Here is a 27,943-nt window from a genome sequence, read left to right as displayed (position 1 = left end):
TGAGGGCCTTTTTCCCTCAGCTGCCATGAACCTACATTGCCAACCAGCCTCTAGATCCCCAGGCACATCTCTGGGGCCCAGTGAATAGTCACTGACCAGCAACGACGATGATGATGATGACGATGACAACAACGAACCCCTTGTGCTACTCCCTGGGGAGGGGCACTCCTCCACCCACCCCAGGCTGGTGTCGGTTTGGCTGCTGCTCCTGGCCCGCTGCCTAAGGCTGACTGTGTTCACTCCTAGCTCTTCCGAGTGGCGTGCCGTTGACCCAGCAGAGCAGCAGCGCCTGTGTCACACCGCTCTCGATGATGGAGAATTCTGGTACAGTGCTCTATTGTCACTTCTGTATAAACCACAAAGCAGGTGTGAGCATGCCCCATGGCTCTTAGGTGCAAGGAGCCCAACCTTCTTTCCTTCCTTCCTTCTTTCCTTCCTTCTTCCTCCCTCCCAGCCTCCCTCCCTCTCTCCATTCCTTTCTTCCTCTCTTCCTCTCTCTCTCTTTCTCTCTCTCTTTCTCCTTCTTTCTTTCATTTATTTTGAGCAATTCAAATAATTCAGTCTCAAGCCCCTTATATACATACAAGTTGGCACAGAATGTAATTTGTTACATTTGAGGAACTCATTGCACTTCCAGGTTTCTCTGGGTGTCAAGGGCATTTCAGTCATCCAGAGAGCAGGGGACAGAGCCTCTGGTCCCCTGCACTCCTCCTCTGAGCTCTCCGAGTTTGCACCTGAATTTGAAGACAGGCAGGGTCCCTTCCTCCATGCCCACTGTGATGACAGGAACCCTTGAAGGCAGTTACCTTGAGAGCATCTAATAGCATAGACCTAAGTGAGAAGGAAAAATGCCTAATCTGGACTGAGTCTCTTTGCTTAACTAAAAAAATTTTAATGGGCCTTTATTTTTAGAAGTTTCTTTTTTCATCTTATTTCTTCTTACGGCATCCAGAAACAGTTGGCAAGACCATAACTTCCTGATGCCTGACCCTAGTGTCATGTGCTTAAACTGGTTAGTCCCTGCCTAAGCTGATCTCTTTCCTATAACACCACATTAAATACAACAAGCAGAAACCAGCCCACACTAATATTTCAGCTTTTTCCATTCTTTCCCTTAGAGCACAGCCCAGTAAGCATTTATTGCAGGGGTCCCCAAACTACGGCCCGCGGGCCACATGTGGCCCCCTGAGGCCATTTATCCAGCCCCGCCACACTTCTGGAAGGGGCACCTCTTTCATTGGGGGTCAGTGAGAGGAGCATAGTTCCCATTGAAATATTGATCAGTTTGTTGATTTAAATTTACTTGTTCTTTATTTTAAATATTGTATTTGTTCCCGTTTTGTTTTTTTACTTTAAAATAAGATATGTGCAGTGTGCATAGGAATTTGTTCATAGTTTTTTTTTATAGTCCGGCCCTCCAACGGTCTGAGGGATAGTGAACTGGCCCCCTGTGTAAAAAGTTTGGGGACCCCTGATTTATTGGGTCCTTATTTTTTATAGACAACAGGTTTAGCAAATATTTTGCCACATTCATAGAATGGATATCTGTTTTCCAGCTCCAGTATTTCCTGCAACCTCCTGCCCAACTGCTACACTATCACATATTCAGAATTCTGTTGGCCCTGGCTGGTTGGCTTAGTGGATAGAGCATTGGTCCAGCGTGTGGAAGTCCGAGATTTGATCCCTGGTCAGGGCACGCAGGAGAAGTGACTATCTGCTTTTCTTCCCCTCTCTCTCCCCTTCTACTCTTTCTTCCTCTCCCACAGCCAGGGGCTCGGTTGGTCTGAGCATCAGCCTCAGGTGCTGAGGATAGCTCAGTCGGTGTGAGCATTGTATCCCAGACTGGGGCTGCCGGGTGGAAACCAGTTGGGGTGCATGCGGGAATCTGTCTCACTATCTTTCCTCTTGTCACTTAAAAAGTAAAAAGAAATTGTTATGCGGGCTCCATACTTCAAGGACTGATGACTTAGGGTAACACTAGCTGCTGGAACAAGGAGACTCAAAATGTGTAAGGACACAAATGCATTGAGGTTTATTTCTCAATTATGGAACAGTCCACGAGGCCATTCCTACTCTGTGGTGGCTATCTCTGGGCAGTGGCTCAGGGACCAAACTCCTCTTACTGTGTGGCTCCAACGTCCCCTGGGGCCACATGGTCATCTGCAAAAAGCCAGCAGAGGAGGAGAAAAAGGGAAGATTGAAGAAGACATCCCACTTCCTAAAAGCCTTGATCCAGAAGTAACACACTGCTCACCTTCCTTCTTAGATGGCCCTGTCTTGGGTGAACTTTGGTGACCCATTAGCTATATCTGCCTCAGGAAAAGTCCAAAGTAGACAAAATTTGTGGAAACCATGCAGAATGTTTGAAAGAGTGACAAGCTGTGGAATTGGAAATTAGAGACAAACTTACCTTAAATTTTGAGCACAGAGGCTCTGGGTTAATGAGTTATATGAAAAGAGCAAAACTTGCAGAAAAAATGTTCAAGTTGGGAATTAGTCCTCACACAAATTGCTGAATATGAGCAGGAGGTAGGAGCCAGGGTTTGATGGGCTACTTGTGCCTGTGATCGAGCTGGTGGTAGAAAGAGAAACAAGGCAGAAGGAGTGAGGAAATTTAGTGGGAGCCCAGCAAACACAGTGTCCTGGTTCCCTGCACCTGGTCAGTGAGGCATTCCCTTACTTCTGTTAGGACCCAGCCCTGCACCCTCCTCCTGCATCTGACTTTATTTTCTTGTAACACTTACATGTAATCAACCTATATTGTTACCTTCGGTTTCTTTTTGCCTTCGTAATTCTTTTCTTAACTTTTTTGTGTGTGCATTTTCTGTCTTTGCACACCTGAGGTCTTCCCACTGCTTGAGGATGGGCGCACTGTCTGTTAGATGAGTGAGTGAATGAATGAACGAACCACAGCATCACTGCCTACACATTATTTCTCTCCACTTTGCTGCAGGATGGCATTTCGTGACTTCAAAGCCCATTTTGACAAAGTTGAGATCTGCAACCTCACACCCGATGCCCTGGAGGAGGACGCTGAACACAAATGGGAGGTGACAATCCACCAAGGAAGTTGGGTGCGGGGCTCCACGGCTGGAGGCTGCCGCAACTTCCTGGGTTGGTAGTCTGCCTGTCATTCTGTCTGTCATTACCAAATGTTCAGTCCAACCTGGGGATGTCAGTGGATCAGGGCCAGGACCCTAGAGAAAGCCTGAACTGTGGCATTTAGTAGAAGTTCAAGTATGATTGGGTAAAGAGAGTTGAAACCATTTGGCAGGAAGCTAGGGAAGAATTGCTCAGGGAAACTCCTTCGTTTTCCCACTTAAGTTATTTTCCATGGCAAGTGATAGAAAACACTAATTCTGTAATAAAAAGGATTCATTGCCTTCCGTAACTGAAAAGTTCAGAGAAGTAGGGCATTCTTCAAGCATAGACCTATCACCTGTTTGTTTGTAATTCTGTTCTGCCCTTTCTCCTCTATTCTTCCTGAGTCTGGCTTTCTTTTCTTTTTTCTTAATTTTTTTTTTTTTTTGTATTTTTCCGAAGCTGGAAACAGGGTGAGACAGTCAGACAGACTCCCACATGCGCCCGACCGGGATCCATCCGGCACACGCTCTGCCCACCAGGGGGCGATACTCTGCCCCTCCGGGCGTCGCTCTGCCACGACCAGAGCCACTCTAGCGCCTGGGGCAGAGGCCAAGGAGCCATCCCCAGCGCCCGGGCCATCTTTGCTCCAATGGAGCCTTGGCTGCGGGAGGGGAAGAGAGAGACAGAGAGGAAGGAGGGGGTGGGGGGTGGAGAAGCAAATGTGCGCTTCTCCTATGTGCCCTGGCCGGGAATCGAACCCGGGTCCCCCGCACGCCAGGCCAACGCTCTACCGCTGAGCCAACCGGCCAGGGCCGAGTCTGGCTTTCTTTATTGTCACAGCAAGAGCTCCTAAATGTCATTAAACGTCCTCAATTTCCTTTTAATTGGGAATTCCTCAAACCAGTCCTGCCTGGTGAATGCTATGGGCTAATTAGCTTAGTTCCATTCTCATGGCAAGAGAGGCTCACCTAGATTCATCAGACCTCACCCCTGGAGCTGAGGAGGAGGTCGATTCTGCCAAATTACACAACCATCAGATGGTGCTGGGCCATAAGTGCACTGCTATCCCACTTGAAATGCCAAGTGGAAATATTAAGATGGAACAAACTGTTACCAACTAGATCCACAAGAACATCTTTAAAAGGCTGTCTGGCAACCTGACCAGGCAGTGGTGCAGTGGATAGAATGTCAGACTGGGACGCAGAGGACCCAGGTTCAAAACCCCGAGGTCGCCGGCTTGAGCGCGGGCTCATCTGGTTTGAGCACAGTTCACCGACTTGAGCCCAAGGTCACTGGCTTGAGCAAGGGGTCACTCAGTCTGCTGTAGCCCCCTGGTTAAGGCATATATGAGAAAGCAGTCAGTGAACAGCTAAGGTGCCACAACGAAGAACTGATGCTTCTCATGTCTCTGCTTTCCTGTCTGTCTGTCCCTATCTATCCCTCTCTCTGTCTCTGTCACACACACACACACACACACACACACACACACAGACTGCCTGAGAAATGGTTCAAAGGAAGGTGGAAATGAGCAGAGGGCACTGTGTTCTCACAGGGGGTCTAGAAAGTAGGGCAGCAGGGTGATCAGAATAGGAAGAAAAGAAATTTTCTCGGGTTTGGGAAGATAGGGTGGTGTGCGTGTGTGTGTGTGTGTGTGTGTGTGTGTCTTTTGTTTTGTTTTGCTTTTAAAGGAGGAAAAATAATCTGCCTCTTTTAAATGACAGATACCTTTTGGACCAATCCACAAATAAAGTTGTCCCTGACTGAGAAAGATGATGGGCAGGAGGGGTGCACTTTCCTTGTGGCCCTGATGCAAAAGGATAGAAGAAAACTCAAGAGGTTTGGCGCCAACATGCTGACCATCGGCTATGCCATTTACCAGGTGGGTGGAAGCCAACTGCTTCCCAGAGTTCACCCTCTGAGCTCTAAATTCCTGGTTCTTCTTTGGCCTCACGCCTGAGACTCAATGGCCAGTCCCCCAACTGTGCCCAAATACCCAAAACCAACATCTCCCCACTAGCGCCCCTGCCCTTCCCATTGCAGTGCCCAGGTAAAGAGGAGCACTTGAACAAAGATTTCTTCAAGTACCATGCTTCCCAAGCCAGAAGCAAAACGTTCATCAACCTGAGAGAAGTCTCCGACAGGTTCAAGCTGCCGCCCGGGGAGTACATCCTCATACCTAGCACCTTTGAGCCCCACCAGGAAGCTGATTTCTGCCTGAGGATCTTTTCAGAGAAGAAAGCCATCACCCAGTGAGTAACAGGTTCAAGAATCCCTTTCATTCAATGGCTCATTCACAAGGAAGTTGCCAGGAGATTGTTGGATCCAAGAACCCATTCTTCTCTTTTCCTTGATGTACCTGAGAAACCAGTCAGAAGGGTTTCTTAACCCATGTGCAAAGCAGGATACATTTCCATTTGAGTTCTGCTCCTTCAAAAAACCATTAAAAAGTTACTCTGTCCAATTGCTCCCAGAATGGTGCTCACCAGACCCTCTCTTGGGTGAAGCCCTTCATTTTCCAGGTCCTTTTACCAAGAGGCTTCTGGAGTGGGAGCCCCATTTAAGGGTGCCAGACTTATTTCTGTGCACAGCAAAGAGGGTAGCTATTGCAAGTTGCAAGAATGACATGTGGCCCTGGCTGGTTGGTTCAGTGGTAGAGCATCGGCCCGGCATGTAGAAGTCCTGGGGTTCAATTCCCAGTCAGGATACATAGGAGAAGTGATCATCTGCTCTCCACCCCTCCCTCTTCTTCTCTCCCCCCCCCTTCTCTCTTTCTCTTTCTCTCTTTCTTCCTTTTCTGAAGCCGTGGCTCAAATGGTTCGAGTAAGTTGGCCCCAGGCACTGAGGATGGCTCCATGGCCTCACCTCAGGCACAAAAATAGCTTGGTTGCTGAGCAATGAAGCAATGGCCCCAGTTGGACAGAACATTGCCCTGATAAGGTGGATCGGTTGGGGTGCATACAGGAGTCTGTTTCTCTGCCTACCCCACCTCTCACTTAATAAAAAATAAATTAAGAAAGAAAATAATGCCTGACCTGTGGTGGCGAAGTGGGATAGAGCGTCGACCTGGAACACTGAGGTCACCGGTTTGAAACCCTGGGCTTGCCTGGTCAAGGCACATATGGGAGTTGATGCTTCCTGCTCCTCCCCCCTTCTCTCTCTCTCTCTCTCTCTCACTCCTCTCTCTCTAAAAATCAATAAATAAAAAAAAATTTTAAAAAAGAAAGAAAAGAATGACATGTTCTGGCAATTCCAGTTTAAATAAATGTTGGTGACTCTGCCTCCCATTGAACGTACCCGGCATTCTCCACCTTTCTTTTGTAGTGTCTTAACAAAATTATTTTGTGTCAGTTACGTCTATGAAAAAAAAGTTCTCATTATTGTCCATTCCCCATTGGTTGCTCTATAGTGGAAGTAAAAAAAAATGGTTCAAGATACAAAAAGCCATTTATTTTTCCAATTGAGACATCGTAGAAATCCAAGAGAGCCTGACCTGTGGTGGCGCAGTGGATAAAGCGTCAACCTGGAAACACTGAGGCTGCCGGTTCAAAACCCTGGGCTAGCCTGGTCAAGGCGCATATGGGAGTTGATGCTTCCTGCTCCTCCCCCCTTCTCTCTCTCTCTCCTCTCTATAATGAATAAATAAAATCTAAAAAAAAAAAAAAAAAAAAAAAAATAAAACCAAGAGAATGGCAAAATCGACTAATTCCATATTTAAGCCAGATTGGGCCCCAACAGAGGACAGCCTCAACTAACAAGGAGACCACTGTGGCTATATAGCCTGCTATGGTTTTACCTTCTGTTGGTGGGGCAGAATTGGATCGATGGTACACGTGCAGAGAGAGCACTTCTAGTCATAAAGTCTGGTTGGGTTTCCCAAGCTGATCGTAAAAGACATGGCTCTTTCTTGTCAGTTAAATGGAAGCAGTAAAGTCTTTAATTTTTAAAAACTCTGCTGGGAAGTTGTCCTCCAGTCTTGTCCCAGAAACTAGTGCAAACTGAGGATGAATTTTCCAGGATCTGTTCACACAAAAGCACCCCAAACGAAACTCATACAGATTGGCAACTTCTTGGGGAGGCGAGAACAAGAGAGAGCGCCAGGCTGTACCAGTCTTACACTCGGTGTGCTCTGTCCCATTAGTGGATACAGTCACAGTCCTTGGCATTTATAGGCAGCTGACACACGACAAAACTCACCCCACATTCATGCTTGTCCTGATCCTCTGCTTTGATACTGAGCATAGAATCAGCTTGTCCCTCCCCAAGAAGAGCCACATTGAGCTCGATTTCCACTAGTTTCCTTTTCATTAGAGAGTCCTACAAAACAATAAAGCTGCTCTGAAAGGCTTCTGTCCTGTGCCCAGGGAAGGAGGAGGAAAGGGAGGACCATCCTGGCTCCATCCTGATGTTTGCTGACCTGTGTTCCCTTCAAGTTTTTAGCAGACCTCTTGTAGGTGTGCTTCAGGTCTCATTCTAAGATTGGATTCTCCCCAATGTCTTCAGTATCAGCAAAGGCTGGAGCCTGTGACTCCTCTCAGTATTACTGCTTTCCAAACACTGCATTACCCTATGTGAACAGCAAACATGTTTCCAGCATCTTCCCCAGACATAGCACATAACCACACAGCCCCTCGCCCGCAGTGGGATCAAGGAGTGACAGTCATACGAAGGGCCATTTCAGAGACCCTCTTTTTTATTTTGACCCAATGTGTTCTTTAAAATTCCCCATGGATGATTCACACTCAATGGCTAAAGGACTGTCTCCAGTGGTCACAGATCTCCTTTGGAGATGACAGCTTATGGAGAGCGTGATGACAGTGCTCGGCTCACGGGGCCTTGGGGCTTTGCTATTCTATATAACTCTTCATAATTATTCTTTGTTAAAGTGCATCCAGGAAATGGGAATGACTGCAGTTTAGCTTTTTCTTCCAGAAACCCAGAACATGCAAGTTCTCCATTGTTGAGGGCCAAGATGGCTCCCTCTGTTTGCGTGCTGAGCAGGCTCTGAGATGGGGGACGGGACGAGGGGAGTGAGGTCTTGTGAACGGCACTGCAAAGAGGGGCTCCGTGGGACAGAGCCTTCCAGGACCTCTGGGCCCTTTAGCGCTGCGGATCCTAATGAGGAAGTCAATGCACCATTGAGTCAGTGTCTGTTCCGCTCCGCAGGGACCTGGATGGAGATGTGGATATCGACCTTCCTGAGGTGAGCCTTCCTGTGTTACTGTGGAGTACAGGACTCGGTGGCTGTCCTGGAGCCTGTCCTTGTAACCAAAGTGTCACATAAAGCTCAAAAGGTCAGAGAGTGGTTACCTGTGATCAGGTAAGCACCTTGATCCTAACCTGGAGAACAAGACTCTGCTTTCTGACCTCTCCCAGCCCGCAGGACCTGGCAGAGGAACCGGGTAGGTGCCCAGTAGAAACCTCTGATTAGAGTGATCTCTCTGTGCTGTCTACTTGCTCTGTTTCCTGAGACAGTTGATGCATCTGGAGGGGATGGGATATCTTTAAAATTAGAGAGGCCGGCAGATTCTCTCACTGGGGACTGGGGGGAACACGTTTCTTCTTCCTTGTGTTGTGCGTTGGGGGAGCAGGGCTAACTTTCTACTTGTCCAGGGTGCCAGAGGCAAATTAAGGTCAGTTGAGGCCATGGGCGTAGAAGAATACATGTTAACCATATTTTTAAATAAATAAACAATAATATGTACTATTAATGTTAATATGGCACATATGAAACCAAACTGGGTGTCATTAGAAAAATGTAAAGTTGGGGTTTTGTGGGGCCCTTCAGAAGTCGGGCCCAGGGTGCATGCCCAGTGTGCCTGCTGTTAAATCCGCCTCTGAGGGGCGCTGAGACTTTCCCAAGGTGCTCAGATGTCACCAAGACAGCCTGACACCCCCATATAGCAGTGATGTGCTCTCAGGAGGGCTCTTGCTGCTCTCGCTGCCCTGTCTGGTTTGTGGCTTATTAACGGGGCCCAAAAACAAAACAAGACAAACACCCACAGCCCTTGCTGAGCTCTTCCCATGCACCCAGCCACCTGCTCCATGCTAGGAACAGACTCCTGCTCTCAAAGCTTTGTCACCAATGCCGATGACCGAGCAGCTTATCACAGGCAAGAGTGTGCGTGGTAAGACAGAGGAAGTGCCTGACCTGTGGTGGCGCAGTGGATAAAGTGGCGACCTGGAAATGCTGAGGTCACCAGTTCGAAACCCTGGGCTTGCCTGGTCAAGGCACATATGGGAGTTGATGCTTCCAGCTCCTCCCTCCGTCTCTCTCTCTGTCTTTCTCTCCTCTCTCTCCCTCTCTGTCTCTCTCTCTCCCCCTTTCTCTCCTCTCTAAAAATGAATAAATAAAATAAAATTAAATTAAATTAAATTAAAAAAAAAAGACAGAGGAAGTGCAGGGAGTGTCACCAGGAGTCCGCTGCCTTTAGTGTTCTCACCTGTACGGCGAGGAGGACTCGAGGAGGCCACCAACAAGACCCTCAGACGCTCCTTCCAAGGAGCCTTCACAAGGAATTGGGACTGCTCCTTGTGTCATCGGCAGTGCCAATCCCAAACTCGTCTGAACGGCACACATGTCATCTGGCTGGGAGGTCTGGGCTTCTCCCTCGGTGGCGCCACCTCCAGGCAGACCTTTTCTTTCCTGTGGTTCCAATACAAGCTCCTCTGGTTCATTTTTAGATTCCAAAGCCGACCGCACCAGGCCAGGAGACAGAGGAGGAGCAGCAGTTCAGGGCCCTGTTTGAACGAGTCGCTGGGGAGGTGAGGTGTGGCTGTGGCTGCCCAGGGTCTTGATCTCCACGATGTCCCAGCCCCAGGGATACAGCAACACTCCCCAGGCATGGTGGGGCTAGTCGCAAAGTGAGATCAGCCCTGGTCGCTTCTCCTACAGACAGCGCCCCCACCACACCCTTCACAGCACTGGTGATGGAGGCTTGGCCCCCAGAGGGGCTCAGACCAGTGGGGGAAAATCATGAGATGGCTCCTTTGAACTCTGCCCAGAAATCACTGCCTTCTCTTCACTCTCTTTGAAGGTGGTATCATTCAAGCCACCATTAAATTATAAACACAAAACCAGCGTTTTGTACCTTAACACCAGGGCCATGGAGGTCACCAGGGAAGAAGAGAATGTGTCCCTTTGCCCCTTGGCCCCATTCCCATCCTCTCTGTCACTCGGCTGGCTTGTTAGAGGCCCTGGGTTCTCCCTGAACCTGCTCAGGCCTCTGTCTTCCCAGAAACTGCCCCATCCATGTCCCTGTGAAGCCCTTCAGTTGGTAGCCATAAATAAATGTAGCCTAGTAACCAATTCATTGTAAGATGCTAATGACTAGGTTAGTTTCCCACCCTGACTGGGCTCCTGACTTGTCAGAGTGACACCCAGACCTGGGGATGCAACCCTGATCGAGGATCTCAGCCCTGTCCTACACACAGTCAGGAGACTGGGGGACAGTGGGCTGGGGCGGGGAAAGGTGAGGTTCTGTCTACACCACAGCAGGCAGGGTGGTGAACTGCAGCCCCGGGCAGGAGAGCAGGTGAGGGGGTAAGGGTGTGGAAAATCCCCAGCCTCAGGGCCCATCTGGAGGGTTGGCCTGGGTGAGCACCCCTGGGAGTGGCGGAGGGTTGTAGGGAGGGACAGAAATGACCAGAAATAGAGATTGAGGTTTCCAATGAAGGGGGGACTGTTTCAGGAGAGTCACTCAACTTTATTAATTCAGAAAGCATCTGGATAGTTCAGGGGCTCAGGGCTGGTCCTGCTCTTCTTCCCACGGGCAGGATGGACACTTGGACACGTGGCTGTTCCGTTCAGTGGGGGGTTAGGCTGGATTAGTGGTTCTTCACTGGGGCTAAACACCCCAACCCATCCTAAACCCTCAACCCCCAACTCCTAGGCCTCAGATGCCCAGAGGTGGAACCTGGGCAGATATATGTGAGAATGACTCTGCCAGTTATTTGCTGGTTTAAAACCCTAGACAAGAGGAAGCCCAAGTCAGTGCTGCCCAAACCATCCTGTACATAGTCAACTGGGCCTCTGGAGATAAATGGTCCTCAGCAAAGAGCTGTGCAGGCCTAGGATTCTGCATTTCTAACAAGCTCTTAGGTGCTATGCATGCTGAGATGTAGTGGGATTTAGAGGCGCACCCTCAATCAGTGGTTCTGAAATTCACCCCCAGAGGTTTTGAAAATAAGAGCCATACTCCCGGTCTTCTGATTGAAATGGTGACTGGGGTAAACCCAGTGCCCCAGTGTGGGCATTTAAACGTTCTGATGTTCAGGGGCTGGGGACTCAGGGGGTTCAGACCCAAATGTCCCCCAATATAAGAATCCCATGGGAACTTTAGCTCAGGGACTGCGAGCATGCTGGCCTGGCCCAGTTTGCTCCTCGCTTTCTGGGTCGGGTCGCAGGTCCTGGAGAAGCGAGCCGCTGCAGCCACGCACGGTATGATCAGGGCCTGTTGCCAACTCCTGAGGGCTGGTCTATCACTGAGCCAAAGCAAGGTCAGAACTGAAAGAAACCCCCAAAGAAGGCTCTGAGGGCCCTAAAAAGTAATATTCTCCACTTTAACAGGACATGGAGGTGACAGCAGAGGAACTGGAGTATGTTTTAAATGCTGTGCTACAAAAGAGTAAGTGCTCACACCCACTCTGTGCCCCCTCAGCTAGGCCCCCTCAGCTCTCAGGCTCCCTGCTTCCCGGGGCCACAGACCTGCCTGCTAGGGCTGACATTAAACAGACTTAACAAGAGCTTTCATTGCTTATTTCCTGATTACAAAAATGATACAGATTTATGGTAGATAATTCTAAAAAATGTAAAAGCCTGATGACAAGGATGACAATCATCTCACCACTCATAATCACTGTTAACAACTATGTGTGTGTCTTTGTATTTGTGGATATGTATCATATATGTAGTCTGTGTGTGGTCAAAAGTAGATTCACAGTTTTGAGTACATGAAGCACCAAGTTTATTTTTATTTATTTATAATTTTAGAGAGAGAGAAGAAGTGGAAGAAGGAGAGAGGGAAACATCGATTGTTGTCCCACTTATTTATGTATGCATTGGTTAATTCCTGTATATGCCTTTACAAGGGATCAAACCCACAACCTTGACATTTGGGACAACACTCTAACCAACTGAGCTACCCAGCCAGGGCCCAGAGTTTATTCTTATATTATCATTTATTGATTATTATATTATTTACTTGTATTATAGCTGTAAACCACTTTTTGTCTACTCCTGTACATATGAACAACACATGATTAGTATTAAATTATAGATACAATTTTATATTTTAATATAACAGGTTTGAGATACAAAGCACATACTACATGACTCACCCATTTTAACATATACAATTCAGTGGCTTCTGATATGTTCACTGATGTGTGCTAACATCACCATCAATTTTAGAGCATTTCATTATTCCAGAAAGCAGCTCTGTTCCCAGGAGCTGTTTTCCCCAGTCTCTAGCAAACATTCATCTATTTTCTATTTCTAGAGATCTGCTCACTCTGGGCTTTTCATATGGAAGGATTTACATAATATGTGGTCCTTTTTGACTGGCTCCTTTCATTCATCATGGTGTAGCATGTGTCACACTTCATTTCTTTTTATAACAGCTGGATAGTATTCCACTGTATGAACAGACCACCTTCTTTTTATGCATTCCTCCAGTGATGGACATTGAGGTTGTGGCCACTTTTTGGCTATTAGAAATAATGCTGCCATGAACATTTGGGTACAGGTTATTTGTATGAACATGTGTTTTTATTTCTCTGGGTTATATAGATAGCTAAGAGAATTGCTGGGTTACATGGTAACTCTGTAGTTACTGTTTTAATAATTGCCCGACTTTTTCCAAAGTGACTTTTACATTTCCATCAGCAGTGTGTGAGTGTTCAAATTTCTCCAATTTCTCAGGTCATTAAATATGTTTCAAAACATGATTCTTAAGAACTGCGTACTAATCTACCTTTTGGACATAACTTATTGCCCTTCCACTGGTCATTTAGATAATTTCTAAATGTTCGCCAATATAAATAACCTGATGGACTCGGACAACAGTGTGGTGATTGCCGGGGTGTGGGGAAAAGCTGGGACAGGGAGGTGGAAGAGGGTTGGAGGGATAAATGGTGGTGAATGGAGACTTGATCTGGAGGTGTAAACACACAATACAGTGTACAGAGATGTGTTGTACAGTTGGGCACTTGAAGCCTATATGATTAAGTTAACCGTGTCATTTAATAAATTCGACTTAAAAATATTAATCAACAAAGAAACAAAAAGTAATCTGATGAGAAAATTTTTAATTGGTATTTGTTTCCTTGGTATTCTTAAAACTGGCATAAATAGATGGAAGGATATTTTTATTTTTAAGGCTTTTTTTATATTTTGCCAATCTTCCCCCCAAAAGGCCATGTCAGCTTCTACTCACACCAGCATCCTAAGAGAGCAACCACGTCACCACCCTCCTCAGCCCCAGATCTAACTACGCCATTGGACTTTCAGCAGATGGCACTAGGTAAATCTTCTTAGGGGTGATCTGAACTCTGCTTTCATGTGTGATTTCAGAAAAGGACATCAAATTCAAGAAGCTAAGCCTGATTTCCTGCAAAAACATCATTTCTCTAATGGATGTATCCTTCCAATGTGTATGCAAAAGTAGATGTTACGTGTTTCTCTATAGTGCAGACCTTCCTAAAACGGGCGCCCATACCCAGCACGATGGTCTTTTCGACAAGAGCAACCAAAGCCTGGGAGGCCCCTGCTGCTAGACCTGGAACAGAATCAAAAGGCACAACCTGTCCAAGGAGGGGAATGTTTTTGAAGGGACTTGGGGATCTTGTTGCTACTTTGGGGTCCCATGCAGGAGAATGAAAGAGTTTTGTATGCCGATGCCATCTCAACCCGGCCACATCCTCTCTTCAGACATTGATGGTTTAACAGTTAAAGCACTTCCTCTAGAGCCCTGAACCTGTGTCCCCAGGTCACCCACCCCAGCCCATTGCCCCTCCCCGCTGTGGTCCCGGGTCAGAGGTCCCACAAGCAGCCTCCAGCTAACACTCACTCAAGGTCTCCTTAACGCACTTGGCACAGACCAGTGGCAATGGGAAGCTAGAGTTCGATGAATTCAAAGTGTTCTGGGGCAGACTGAAGGCGTGGACAGTATGTAGCCCGGCGAGCACACAGCACCCAGGGGATCATACAAGCCCAGAGCAGAAAGCAGGGTTCTAAGAGACCAAAGTGTTGCCAGCTGGGGATTTTGTGTTCAGGGGGGCAAAGGGAAGAAAAAAGAATGGTATTCTAGCATTTATTGCTGACATTACAGCCAAATCTCAGTGCCACTGACCAAATGAAAATAACAAAAGGGCCCGCCTTCCTCTGAAGAACCCACCCCAGCCATTGCTGCCCGCCCCTGTGAGGAGTATCCCCTCCTGAGCTCACTGCCCCCAGTTACTGCCATCGATGGTCCGGGAGGGGGCTCTGTGATCCTCATTGCCTCTGCTGTCCTCCCACAGAGCCTTTTCCTCCAGTGTGATGCCGACAGGTCCGGCACCATGTCCTCCTACGAGCTGCGCACCGCGCTGAGAGCTGCAGGTATCAAAAAGCCCGGATGTGGGCACAGACTGCATTCAGGTGCCTTATGGTGGCCACCTGCCTCTCTGTCTGCCTGAGGAGGGGCTGCTGTCTGTCCTTCCGAGCTGACGCTTCTTCAGGGCTGAGCCGGGCCTCAGACTCAGCATCCCTCACTCACACCAGGGCCCATGCTTTAAACCACCGTGCAGTATGGGCAGGAATCTCTCAAATGCACCCACCAAGGATGAACTTAACCTGACCCCCGGGGCCTCTCAGCCTCTGGCTAGCACCTGGCCAAACAGAGTTAGTTACGTGTGTCCCTTTGGTGGCAAACTGCAGTGCGTCCAAACCTCTAACCTCTGGTTTCCATCACCTGGTCCTGGGTCAGGGAGGAGCCATCTGCGGCCCTGTTTCTGGCTTTGTCCCCAGTGGTCTGAATCCAAACTGGATGATTCACTCACAGTTTATACCAGGCTTCCTGCAAGAAGGGTGGGTTCTGGGTGGAGTAGCTGCCATGACTGAGTCTCTGGGGGTCGCCTGTCTTCCACGTATAGCTGAGCTTTGGGCAGTCACCGCAGCCCACAGCCCGGCTTCACAGGCCTGCCCCCTGCACCCTGCCAAAGCTTGTCATCTGGTCCCTCCCAAGTAAACCAAATATCTGGAAGCACAGTCAGCTTCATGGTCTGATAAAGGGACAGGATGTATGAAGTCAGGACCATCTTGTGTCCTACACAAGGGAGATGAAAATAAGATGGTTCAAAATGTGGAGAGTCCCTGGCTGGTTGGCTCAGTGGTAGAGCATAGGCCTGGTATGTAGAAGTCCTGAGTTTGATAGGAGAAGCACCCATCTGCTTCTCTACCCTTCCCCCTCTCCTTTCTCTCAATCTCTCTCTTCCCCTCCCACAGCCAAGGCTCCATTGCCACAAAAACTTGGCCCAGGTGCTGAAGATGGCTCTATGGCCTCCACCTCAGGCGCTAAAATGGCTCTGGTTGCAATGGAGTAATGCCCCAGATAAGCAGAGCATCACCCCCTGGGGGGCATGCCGGGTGGATCCCAGTCAGGCACATGTGGGAGTCTGTCTCTCTGCCTCCCAGCCTCTCACTTCAGAAAAATACAAAAAAAAAAAGAAATGTGGAGAGTGCCACAGATGACAACTTGTTAGGGGGTGGAGACCCCACTTCTAGGCCAGAAGGACAGAGATGGGGACAAGGGGAGCCCTTCAGAGAGGAGGGATGTGACCTAGTCTTTCCTACCCCAACTTGGGGAGGGTAGGGAAGGGGAGGCTTCCCACTGAGAGCAGCCAGGGACCTGGACGTCACCGACAGCCAGCACCCCTGTGTGGGCGCCAGGACCTGTGCTCAATGTCGGGCTGGCCACCTCCTCTGTCTGGAATCAGGCTGAGGAGGCAGGAGGACCCTGGTGGGCTTTTGAGGAATACTTTGAACATTTCCTGGAAAGTGAGCATGGAGATCTAAATGAAAAGGGGACGTCATCCCTGAGGGCAGTGGTTATAAATCAAAGCGTTAAATATTGATCTAAAAGGAACTTTACCTCCTCTCATTTAACCAATGAGAAAACCAAAGCCCAGGGAAGTGAAACAATGGCCCCTGGTCAGAGCAGCACGAGGCTCAAACCCAGGCGCCTGCCCCAGCCTGGCATCCTCACTGCCCTGAGCGTGAGGTGAATGGGCCCCTGCACCCTTATATCCACGGTGGGCACTAGCAACCCTTTGGAAAAACGTGATTTCTTCTTTTTCTTTTTCTTTTTTTTGACAGAGACAGAGAGAGAGTCAGAGAGAGGGACAGATAGGGACAGACAGACAGGAAGAGAGAGAGATGAGAAGCATCAATTCTTCATTGCAGTACCTTAGTTGTTCATTAATTGCTTTCTCATATGTGCCTTGACTGGGGGGATACAGCAGAGTGAGTGATCCCTTGCTCAAGCCAATGACCTTGGGCTCAAGCCAGTGAGTGACCTTGGGCTTCAAGCCAGCGACCATGGGGTCTATGATCCCACACTCAAACCAGTAACTCCACGCTCAAGCCAGCAACTCTGCACTCCAGCTGGTGAGCCCGCACTCAAGCCAGCAACCTTGGGGTTTCAAACCTGGGTCCTCTGCATCCTAGCTTGATGCTCTATCCACTGTGCCACCGCCTGGCCAGGCACGCGATTTCTTCTTAAATTTTATTTTCAATTACAATTGACATTCAGTATTGTTTTGTATTAGTTTCCAGTGTACAGCATAGTGGTCAGAAAGCCATATACTTTACAAAGTGTTTCCCCTGATGTTTCCAGTACCCACATGGCCTCATACACAGTCATCAGGGTACTATTACTATCAATATATTCCTTCTGCTGTACTTACAGTCCCATGACTATTTTGTAACTGCCAATTTGTACATCTTAAGCCCTTCACCTCTTTCACCCAACCCCCTCCCATCTGGCAACCATTAGTCTTTGTATCTATGAGTCTGTTTCTATTTTGTTTGTTAATTTCTTTCTTTACATTCCACATGTAAGTGAAATCATATGGTTTCTGTCTTTCTCTGTCTGACTTATTGCTCATAGCATTATACTGTCTAGGTCCATTCATGCTATCACAAATGGTAATATTTTATTCTCTGAGAAATTTCTAGAGCTTCCACTACACCAACACCTGTGGGTTAAAATGCCCTTGGGAAATGTCCACTCACTGCAGGGGTGATGGCTGGAATCTTGTAGCCTAGCAGGAGCTGGACATGCAGCTGGACGTAGACTCGGACATAGAACTAGAAAGAAGGCTGACGGGAATGGGGCTCAGATACCACCCAGCATTGAGTTCCCCCAAATGAGGTGTCCTGAAAAGTCAGCAAGACACAATGGAGGGAGGTTGGCGTCCAAACCAAGACCAGTAGCACATTAACCCTTTGAGTAGTACAAACATTCATGTATGTCCTCGTGCCTCCTGATCATCCAGGGTACGATAGTACAAGATTTTTATTTTAAAAATGTGTAAGGCAACCTTAAAAAAAAAAAGGCTATTGTATGTTCTTCTTGTTTCCATAAATTGATTATCAAACAAACATGATTTTAAGTTAATAAAACTGGAATTGAAAATGATTTCATTTTTTGAAAAAGAAACTCACTTCTGGGGGTCAGCAAGCATGGAAAAAGCTCACTACTCAAAGGGTTAAACTCAGAAGAAACAGCTGCGACTTCACCTACACACACACACTCTGTCACACTGCATTCAGACCAGGTCTGGGAGTTCCCTGTCCACTGGTCAGCTGACTGGCACTCCTTGATGATGCACCCCTTGGGACCCAGTCGTGTTGTCTCCTCACTGTCCCCACAGGCTTTCAGCTGAGCAATCACCTCCTGCAGCTGATCGTCCTCAGGTATGCAGATGAGGAGCTCCAACTGGGCTTTGATGACTTCCTCAACTGCCTGGTCCAACTGGAGAATGCCAGCCGTAAGTGTCTGGGGGGCTGCATGTCCTCAGTCCCGGGGGAGAGTCCACCTCCCCTCCGTCACCTTTCAGGAGCATGAGAAACAACCTGCCAAAAATCATGACAAAAACAGGCCCAGAGAGCCATCAGCTGTGTCTGTGACGTGCGGGAATATGTGCATCTTCCCTGCAATGCATCAGTTGTAACAGTTGTTCCCTGTATTCAGTCAATGTCTTTATGAGAGGATGACGACAGGCAGAGATGAGAAAGGTTCCTGCCTCTGAGCTGAGCAAGAACCGGTTTCAGGTCAAATCCCACCATAACACACAGAGTCAGAAGGGTCTCTCTCTTTCTCTCTCTCTCCATCATGTCTTTGTACAAGTAAGCCCTAGACCTCAAACAGGATTTGCTACCCCAAGAAAGGAGAGAGTTTATGTGCAGGTGGCCTTTGAGGTTTATTGTCGTATTGCCGCAAAATTGAAGCTGAAGTACGTCTGGGGACTGTAACTTGGCACCTGGCAGCCACCAAGGGGGTGCCATCTGGGCAGGTGCACAGGGCCCCACGCCCCCGAGGGAGTCTGCACTTGGTTTAACCCTCCAGGGTCACCATCTTTACTCTTCATAATTTTTGAACAAAGAGCCTATGTTTTCATTTTGCACCAGCCACCCACGATGATGCCAGTCCCGTCAGCATTTTCTAAGGTGTGTCACTAGGTGACTCCAGGGCTCTGGTGAAGCCGCAGCAGGGTCTGGGCTCCTTGCTTCAAGCGTGCTAGGGCTCCCACTGCTTCTTTTGTGACACTGGGAACACATGTATTGCTTTTTGGGAGCATGTCTTCAAGGACTGTGTATAGTGGACAAGGCGTGGGCTGACAGTGCTGACTTGAGATAAGTGAGCAGGTCCTAAGGGCCTTCAATGTCCAGCCAGGTGGGTTCCGGTAGTCAGTGAGTAGTGAGTTTTACAAAGACCCTCCTGAAAGACATTCACTTATTAGACCTACGGGTTGGTCAAAAATGACCTAATAATTGAGACTTGATGGCTTCTCTCTCTCAACTTCCCTTTTCCTTTCTTAATGCCCTCGGGCCCGAGCCTTCTGGGTGCTCAGCTTGCTCTTATAATCGAGGGATGACAAGGAGAAGGTGCTTTGGGCTTATCAGCACCTACCTGGGATCCCACGCTTTAGATTCATTGTCTGGAGAACTTTGAATAAGACCACGGATTGTTTTAACTTTTTGTTCTAGATATTTTTAATCAGACTCTTAAGTATAAAGAATAATCATTTCCCATGAGCCTTCCCTTCACCTGTGCTTCTCAATCTTAGCGAGATGTTACAATCCCTGAGGGAGCTTCCCAATTTTGATGACCAGGTTACTCAGTAGACCAACTGAATTAGAATCTAGGGGGAGGCACACCGTGTCAGTGTTTGTGAAAACAACCCAGGTGGTTCCAGCGCCTTATACCCAGCCTCAGTAATTGTCATCATATAATCTTTCCTAAACATTACCCAACACATAACATTTTTTTCTGAATTATTTAATGACAGATCTAAGAAATTTGGTCCTTTCATCTGTAATTATCTATCACAAGATAGACTTGTTTTTAGCATAATCATCATCCAATTTGCATATCTTACAAAATTCTCTGTAAGTCCTCAACGTCACCTAAGACCTGGTCCATGCTGAAATTCCACAGGTCCTCTTTTTACATTCTCCTGGTGGTCTCAGGATCTGCTCACTGCATTTGGCTGTTGAGCTCTGTCTTGTTTATTCTATGACAGCCTCCTCCCCCTTTTGTTGTTTCTAAAGGTCCCAGGTGACTGTCAGGTGAAGCCAGGGTTGACTGGCTTGCCCACTTCAACTAAGGAGACTGAGGCTGAGAGAGCAGAGTCACTGTCTCAGCATCTGGCTGAGGCTGGCTCTCCCTCCTATCCCGGCTCCTCCAATGTGTGGGAGCACCTACAGTGCTCACTTCTCACAAGGGACTCTCAGCTTTCAGGGAGCATACAAAATTTCATGTGCACATGATTTTATTTTGGGAGTAGGGCCATGGATTGCAAGGGATCTTAGCCCCAAAAAAAGTGAAGATGGGGAAATGTTTTGGATTCAGGAACTGGCTGGATGTTGTAGATGACGACGTGTACCACCCAGTGCTGAGGTCATCAGCCTCTTCCATCATAGGATTTCAAAAGGCTACCTCCCGCCATGGAAAGTAATCCCGTCAGGGCCTGAGCTGGGCCTGTGAGACCCATGCTCACCACCAGTGGAGTAGCTCCTTCACAGGCTTCACGGAAGGCCCTCGTCCTGGGCAAAAACTAAGCCTGCGGAAGGAACGGTTCCTGCAAAGATGTCTTTCTCATGTCTCTCCCATCAGGGGTGTTCCAGGCTCTCAGTGCGAAGAACAAGGAGTTCATTCATCTCAACATAAATGAGGTATGACCAAGCCTACCTTCCATTTAGGGATCAAGCCCGGGCCAGGCCCAGAGTCCACACGCCATAAACGTTTGCTGAATGCCCAATTGCCTGTGAGGGTTAACATTTAGCTTTGGGGGTAAAACAGCAATCAGATTGCTAATAGTTTTGATGTACTGTGCATTTAGCAATCAATGTAATTGTCACAATAGTCACATGAGCTAAGGACTCATAGTATCACCATTTTGCAGAAGTGGAAACTGAGGCATAGAGAGATTAGTCCTCAGGAACAGAGTGAGCTAGCAAACCCTGTCTTCTTTTTCTTCTGCCATGTGGGCTCCTCAGCCTGCCTGCCTTCTACATTCCAATGTTCCCTCCCCCTTATATCATCCTGTGGTCTCATGATTCTTGGCATGTATGCATGCACACACACCCATGTATAAATGTATGCACACGTTTGAGGAGTGCAAACTCCTCAAAAACCCTGCAAAACACACAAGTGATAGCAATTACAGGGGCTAATCACAGCAAAAGTGATGGCGGGAGAGCGTGATGGAGTTTCAGAGGCTTGGAAGAGGCATCCCAGGTGCAATTGCCCTCTGCACGCTGCCTAGCATGGTTTGACAACCAGCAGCATGGGCACCACCTAGCAGAGCTGGTTAGAAATACAGTGATTACAGGTAGCAACACTGTGTCATAAGCCTCAGAGTTGCTAAGAGTCTTGATCTTATTTGTTTTCAGGGCAAAAAAGAAATGATAAGTATGTGTCATGATAGAGGTGATAGCTAACACTACTATGGTAATCATATTGCAGTATATAAATGTGTCATAGCAACACATTGTGTTCCTGGAATGTGGGCAATGTTCTATGTCAATTATATCTAATAAAAAAGAAGCACCGAGTACCAAGCCTCACCTCAGACCTGCTGAATGAGATCTCACTTTAGCAGGACCCCCAATGATTCCTAAACACACTGAAGTCTGAGAACTCTGGTGAAACCCCTTCCTGCCCAAAGGCAGAGGGGAGATCATGGGACATTTTCCTTCAGTGGTTCCTGTGATTTCAATTTCCCACATTTTCCTTTCTGTCCCTGTGCCTTTCTGTTCACCTCTGCTCTCCTTGGCCATAACGGTAGGAAGCCAGGCAGCCTCTGTCTCCTTCCCCAGCTCTGAGCAGTTTTTCCCAGGCTCACACCGCACACATCAGCTCACTTCCAAATTCACTAGCCACTTTGGATTTGGGTACCATTCATTGACTATTCCAAGATAAAGAGGTGGATGACAGTGTGTCCTAGTCAGGAGATGGAATTTTCCTCCTCCCTGGGCGCTGATTTTGGTCAATCAACCTCAGTTTCACCATTTGCTGAAAGAGATGTAAGCCTTAAACTTACACCAAAAGTTTGGTTCATAGTAATATCATAAAATTTGAAAATTTATTTATATTGACTTGTCACTAATGTTCTCATGTTTGTATCCCAGGTCCCTGGATACATTACAAGTTCACTGACACTAGAAATTGGGCATTTCTTTTCTAGCATTCTCTCCTGTTTTTAACCTGCCCGACTCCAGCCGCACATAAGCATCTCCTGGGGAGATTTGCAACCCCAGTGCCCTGGCCGTGCCCCAGACCAATTCAATCATTCAAATCTCAGGTGTGGGGATCCAAACATTGATATTTTAAATTTTCCCTGGTGAGTCCAGTGTGCGGCCAAATTCAAGAGCCACTGTTCTGAATGCCCCTTCCTTCTACCCAAGATACAGAGATTTTCTCAGCCTGAGTTGGCCTCACCTGCGCCTTCTCTGCTAAAAGAGTCTTCCTGCACTGAGCTGTCTTCCATCATCTTGACCTTGGTTCATGCTCTGCTAGGGAGGACAGAAAGGAGAGAAAAAGCATCCCCCCATGAAATTATGTCCCCCCCATGTCACCACGTGGTGATAAGACAGTAGTGGGCAGAACAGGAAGAAGGCACTCAGGGTGGAGGAGGTGAGGAGTCACGTTGTGCAGCTGCTCCATACTTCCCTTTCCGCAGCGCCTCTGTGAGGGAGGGTCAGCCCTGTTCAAGGTGGAGGGACCCCTCAACAAAGAGGAAAAGGCACTTTATCCTGCCCTGCCCTCGGGGACCCAGGAGGCTGTGTCTCCATAGGGAGAAAGCACATTTCACTCTCTCTCTCTTTCTCTCATCTTTGGCACTTGGCTTGACTCGCTCAGAAAGGGAAATTCAAAGTACTAAGACTTTTTTTTTCCATGTTGCACATTGAGGCAGAAGTCCATGTTTGCAGGCAAAATGGTCACATGGAGGAGCTCCTGTGACATAAACCGGGACCGTTCCTGAGGCTGGTAAGGAAATGGAGGGGTTTTACCAGCCCTCACCTCTCTCTCTTTCTTTTTCTTCCCAGTTCATCATCCTGACAATGAACATATAAGGCTTCCCCGGTGAGATGCAGCCAGTCCTGCTGGGCTATGAACTCCAGCATGTGCGCTGGTGCAGAGCCATTATGCCCAGGGCCCATGGGCATCCCTTTCTACTGCTGAGCCCTCTACTCCTCCACAACCCCCACAGCATCCTGGTCCGGGAAGAATGAAATGGGCTCCACCATGCTGTCTGACTGTATGCTGCTGCTTTGTTAAATCACTGCCCCAAGCTGGCTGGTGCTCCTACCTGTGCCTCTCGTCCAGGCTCAGACATCCCAACCAGTTTCTTCCTCCACTTCCCCAACCTCCTCCCATTACTAATTATTCCAAGTTCTAATATGCAGAAGCCTGGCTTAATGTAGCTTCAACCATTGTATTCAAATATCCTGTAGAGAACAATGGTTTTATAAACATGGATGTGGCCTGAAAGGAGAAGGAAAGGGCGTGAGGACATAATTAAGCATGTTGTCCATCGTAGCTGTGATTCCTTACCGGGGCAAACATCAGGGGACTCTGGGTGCTTACTGGTAAGAGTGGAACAATGTGAAACTCTTTACCCCTCCTCTGAGAGCTGGCAACGAAAACAGTCTCTGTCTAGTCTAGACACCTCGACAGGCTTTGTACCCAAAGCTCTTGGGACAGAAAAGCCGAAGCAATGTTATTTCTCCCTAGGGAGTCCAGATCCAGGTCAGACTTGATTTCATTCATCTCCACCATGGTGGGGAAGAAGCATGAAGAAGCCACACTCTGGATCCCCTGACACTGAACAGGAAACCCCAGCAAATCAGACTAATGGGAAATAAACGATAAGACATCAGCTCAATAAATGCGGGGTTGCATTTTCTTACTGATAGACTTGTGGCAGATGAGGTGGCACTGAGGAGCGTGCAGAGGGAAGAAGAGAGAATGTTGGCATGAAAGTCAAGTTAGAAATGAAGCATCATCAGAACTCTGTCCCCTGACTAATGACTAAAGATGACAGAGCAGCAAGTACCCCCCCTCACTTCCCAATGCTTCCCCGAGCTTACCTAGCAATGGGTGCAGGATTGTTGTAAAAGGTTTTTTTGTGGGGGTTTTCTTGTTTTTTTTTCTGAAGAGAGAAACAGAGGCAGAGAGACAGACTTGCATGTGTACCCGACCAGGATCCACCCAGCAAACCCACCAGGGGGCAATGCTCTGCCCATCTGGGATGTTGCTCCGTTGCAACCACAGCCATTCTAATGCCTGAGGCAGAGGCCATGGAGCCGTCCTCAGTGCCCGGGCCAACTTTGCTCTAACAGAGCCTTGGCTGCAGGAGGGGAAGAGAGAGATAGAAAGAAAGGAGAGGGGGAAGAGTGGAGAAGCAGATGGGCACCTCTCCTGTTTGCCCTGGCCAGGAATCGAACCTGGTACAGCCACACATCAGCCTGATACTCTACCACTGAGCCAATCAGCCAGGGCAAAGTTTTTAAATAAACTGCTGATATGTGCTTATTCCACTTCCATTTACATAGAACTCCTAGAAAAGGCAAGTCTATAGAGACAGAAAGCAGGTCAGTGGTCACCTGGGGCTGGAAGTGGAAGTGGGCATTAACTGAAAACAGCATAAGGGAACTTTCTGGAATAATGGGAAGTTTTAAAAGTAGATTGTGGTGACGATTGCACAACTCTATAAACTTACTAAGAGACATTAAAAGCATTTGCTTATAATGGGAGTGTTTTGAGTATTTAAATTTCACCCTAATAAAGCCATTAATAAAATATACATGATCTGATCATCAAACATGGCGCTGGAGTAGGCAGACGTACCAACAACCACCTCCAAGAACCAAAGTGGATTACAAACTAATTTTAAGAACCATCATCTGGAAAAACCAACTTTGGACTAAACTAAGAGGACTCCTCAACCAAGGAACACTGAAGAACCACACCGAGACTGTTAGGAAAAGCGGAAACACGGAGAGGGCTGCCCAGCTCCCTGGAGCAAATGGCAGCCGGGAGAGACTCGCGTGGCGGGAAGTGAGTTTAGCAGAGAGGGGAGGGTCCTGAATCCCAGGAACAAAGCCCCAGACTGCAGCCCCAGAGCCTCAAAGAGGCATATGGACAGTATTTCCAGTGTTTAGCTGGAAACAAGTCAGGATACTGTTTGTGAGAAAGAGACTGATTTCTCAGACCCAGGATTCTTCTTAAAGGGACTGCACAGAACACCTCTCTCACAACCATTCACCCAGGGCTCCGGGGGACAGGGAGAGAGGAGAGGACCAGAGTGGCAGGAAGAGAGTATATTTTAGGAGGCACAGGGAGAATCATTTTGAGAGACAGTCACCCTAGCCCCTAGGACGAGTCACTCCCCAAATCTGAAGTGAATATTCCCCCCAGAAACAGCAATACCAGCAAAGGGAAGCAGGACACCAGCCAAACAAGCTCTCCCGCGGCACTCAGAGCAGAGTTGCTTAGAAGGAGGGAGCTTTTGGGTCTACAGTCATGAGTCTTAGGGTCTGAGCTGCAGCACCCCCACCCCACATGGCTGAGGGTCGCAGGAGGGCGGGCGGCGGTGGGACGCGGAAGTGCAGTTCTGTCAGCAAGGGTGGAAGCCTGCTGGCCACCACCAGGCTCAGGTGTGAGCTCAGTCTTGCCTGGGTGGGGAGAAGGGGGCATGCAAAAGTGGTCAAACCCAACTGGCTGCAGACTGCAATCCTGCCTGCGGGAGAATGGCAGGAACCCCGGAAGGGGCAACCAGCCCTTGAGCAAGGGCACAGGAGCACAGCCTTGCCCTGCCCGTGGAACTGAGGTTTGTGGCCTGACTTGGGAGCCGGCTCCTCCCACGGGGGTGCAGCCAAAACCCAGAACAGGCAGAGTCCCACTACTGATCGTGGGCACACATTCCTGCCTGGCCTGTGGAGCCAGGCGGAGACCTGCAGCTGAGCAAAGGTGCTCACCATCGCCCTCAGGGCCGAGCATAACGCCACCCATGGGGGCGGGGCAAAGGCCAAGGCCACCAAGGCTTGTAAACCTGAGCACATGATCACAGCCACTCCCCATGAAGGAGAGGTGGAAACCATAGCAACAGCCCCAGTGGGCAGGCACCGGCAATGCCCAAACCCAAAAGCCCTAGGCAGCAACAGAAAAGGGGGTGGTGGGCCTGCAGACAGACCACACCTAGGGAACAGAGGCCATACCCAGTGGACCCCAGAGGTCAAAACCTTCCTTTACACAGAGAAAATGCAAAGGCAGAGAAATGCAACACAAATGAACCAAGAGAAACCCCCAGAAAAGGACCTGAATGAATCAGATATAATCAAATTACCAGATGCAGAGTTTAAAATAATGATTGTTAGGATGCTCAAAGATATTAGAACAACAATAGATGGTCATTACAAACACCTAAATAAAGATATAGCAAATATAAAAAAGGACATTGAAATAATAAAAAAGAATCAGTCAGAAATGACAAATACAATATCTGAAATAACACAATGGAAGGAATTAAAACCAGGATGGATGAAGCAGAGAATCAAATCAGCGAGTTAGAGGACACAATAAATAAAGGCACAGAAGCAGAGCATAAAAAGAAAAGAGACTCAAAAAGACTGAGAAAACTCTAAGAGAGCTCTGTGACACCATGAAGAGAAATAACATCCACATCATAGCGGTTCTTGAAGAAGAGAAAGAACAAGGGATAGAGACTTTGTTTAAGCATATCATAGCTGAAAACTTCCCTCAATTAAGGCAAGAAAACATCTCACATGTTCAAGAAGCACAAAGAACTCCATTAAAGAGAAACCCAAAGAGCCCTGGCCGTTGGCTCAGCGGTAGAGCGTCAGCCTAGTGTGCGGAGGACCCGGGTTCGATTCCCGGCCAGGGCACATAGGAGAAGCGCCCATTTGCTTCTCCACCCCTCCGCCGCGCCTTCCTCTCTGTCTCTCTCTTCCCCTCCCGCAGCCAAGGCTCCATTGGAGCAAAGATGGCCCAGGCGCTGGGGATGGCTCTGTGGCCTCTGCCCCAGGCGCTAGAGTGGCTCTGGTCGCAACATGGCGACACCCAGGAGGGTCGCAACATGGCGACACCCAGGATGGGCAGAGCATCGCCCCCTGGTGGGCAGAGCGTCGCCCCCTGGTGGGCGTGCCGGGTGGATCCCGGTCGGGCGCATGCGGGAGTCTGTCTGACTGTCTCTCCCTGTTTCTAGCTTCAGAAAAATGCAAAAAAAAATTTTAAAAAAAAAGAGAGAAACCCAAAGAAACCAACACCAAGACACATCATAATTAAAATACCAAAGCTAAGTGATAAAGAGAAAATTTTAAAAGCTGCTAGAGAAAAAAAGACTATCACCTACAAAGGAGCCCCCATAAGGATGACTTCTGACTTCTCAACAGAAACACTTGAGGCCAGAAGGGAATGGCAAGAAATATTTAAAGTAATGCAGAACAAGAGCCTACAACCAAGACTACTTTATCCAGCAAGGCTGTCATTTAAAATTGAAGGAGAAATAAAAAGCTTTCCAGACAAAAAAAACCTCAAGGAATTCACTACAACCAAACCAAGGCTGCAAGAAATACTAAGGGACCTGTTGTAAACAGATCAAAGGAGAAAAAGAATATAGCAAAAGAGGAATACAGTTTTAAAGAATAAAATGGCAATAAACAATTACATATCAATAATAACCTTAAATGTAAATGGATTAAATGATCTGATCAAAAGACATAGGGTAGCTGTGTGGATAAGAAAACGGGACCCATACATATGCTGTCTTCAAGAGACACACCTTAAATCAAAAGATGCACATAGACTGAAGATAAAAGGATGGAAAAAATATTTCAGGCAAATGGAAATGAAAAAAAAGCTGGAGTAGCAATACTTATATCAGACAAAATGGACTTCAAAACAAAGACTATAGTTAGAGATAAAGAAGGTCACTACATAATGATAAAGGGAGCAATCCAACAGGAAGATATAACCATTATAAATATCTATGCACCTAATATAGGGGCACCTAAATATATAAAGCAGACTTTGATGAATTTAAAGGGCGAGATCAATAGCAATACTATAATAGT

The 27,943-nt window shown here is 47.9% G+C and overlaps 1 protein-coding gene across 2 annotated transcripts in view; it reads left to right on the top strand.

Moving 5' to 3' along the window:
* The window catches only part of CAPN9 (calpain 9), a 43,333-nt gene extending 18,720 nt beyond the window's left edge, over positions 1-24,613 (top strand). Inside the window, exons 9-21 of one of the 2 annotated variants that reach the window (XM_066239740.1) lie at positions 247-324; positions 2,954-3,114; positions 4,806-4,963; positions 5,125-5,333; positions 8,248-8,284; positions 9,766-9,846; positions 11,651-11,708; positions 13,655-13,719; positions 14,180-14,248; positions 14,602-14,680; positions 17,995-18,111; positions 20,460-20,518; positions 22,895-24,613. In XM_066239740.1, the coding sequence (XP_066095837.1) occupies positions 247-324; positions 2,954-3,114; positions 4,806-4,963; positions 5,125-5,333; positions 8,248-8,284; positions 9,766-9,846; positions 11,651-11,708; positions 13,655-13,719; positions 14,180-14,248; positions 14,602-14,680; positions 17,995-18,111; positions 20,460-20,518; positions 22,895-22,921 (1,198 nt within the window). In that variant the 3' untranslated portion in view covers positions 22,922-24,613. The remainder of the gene's footprint in view (positions 1-246; positions 325-2,953; positions 3,115-4,805; positions 4,964-5,124; positions 5,334-8,247; positions 8,285-9,765; positions 9,847-11,650; positions 11,709-13,654; positions 13,720-14,179; positions 14,249-14,601; positions 14,681-17,994; positions 18,112-20,459; positions 20,519-22,894) is intronic. The other variant, XM_066239747.1, reaches the window with a different exon arrangement.
* Positions 24,614-27,943: the final 3,330 nt, after the last annotated feature.

The sequence above is a fragment of the Saccopteryx bilineata genome, chromosome 1 (assembly GCF_036850765.1).
Source record: "Saccopteryx bilineata isolate mSacBil1 chromosome 1, mSacBil1_pri_phased_curated, whole genome shotgun sequence".
Classification (NCBI taxonomy): domain Eukaryota; kingdom Metazoa; phylum Chordata; class Mammalia; order Chiroptera; family Emballonuridae; genus Saccopteryx; species Saccopteryx bilineata.
The sequence above is the reverse complement of the archived record's forward strand: the minus strand, read 5'-3'. Positions and strand labels throughout refer to the sequence as shown.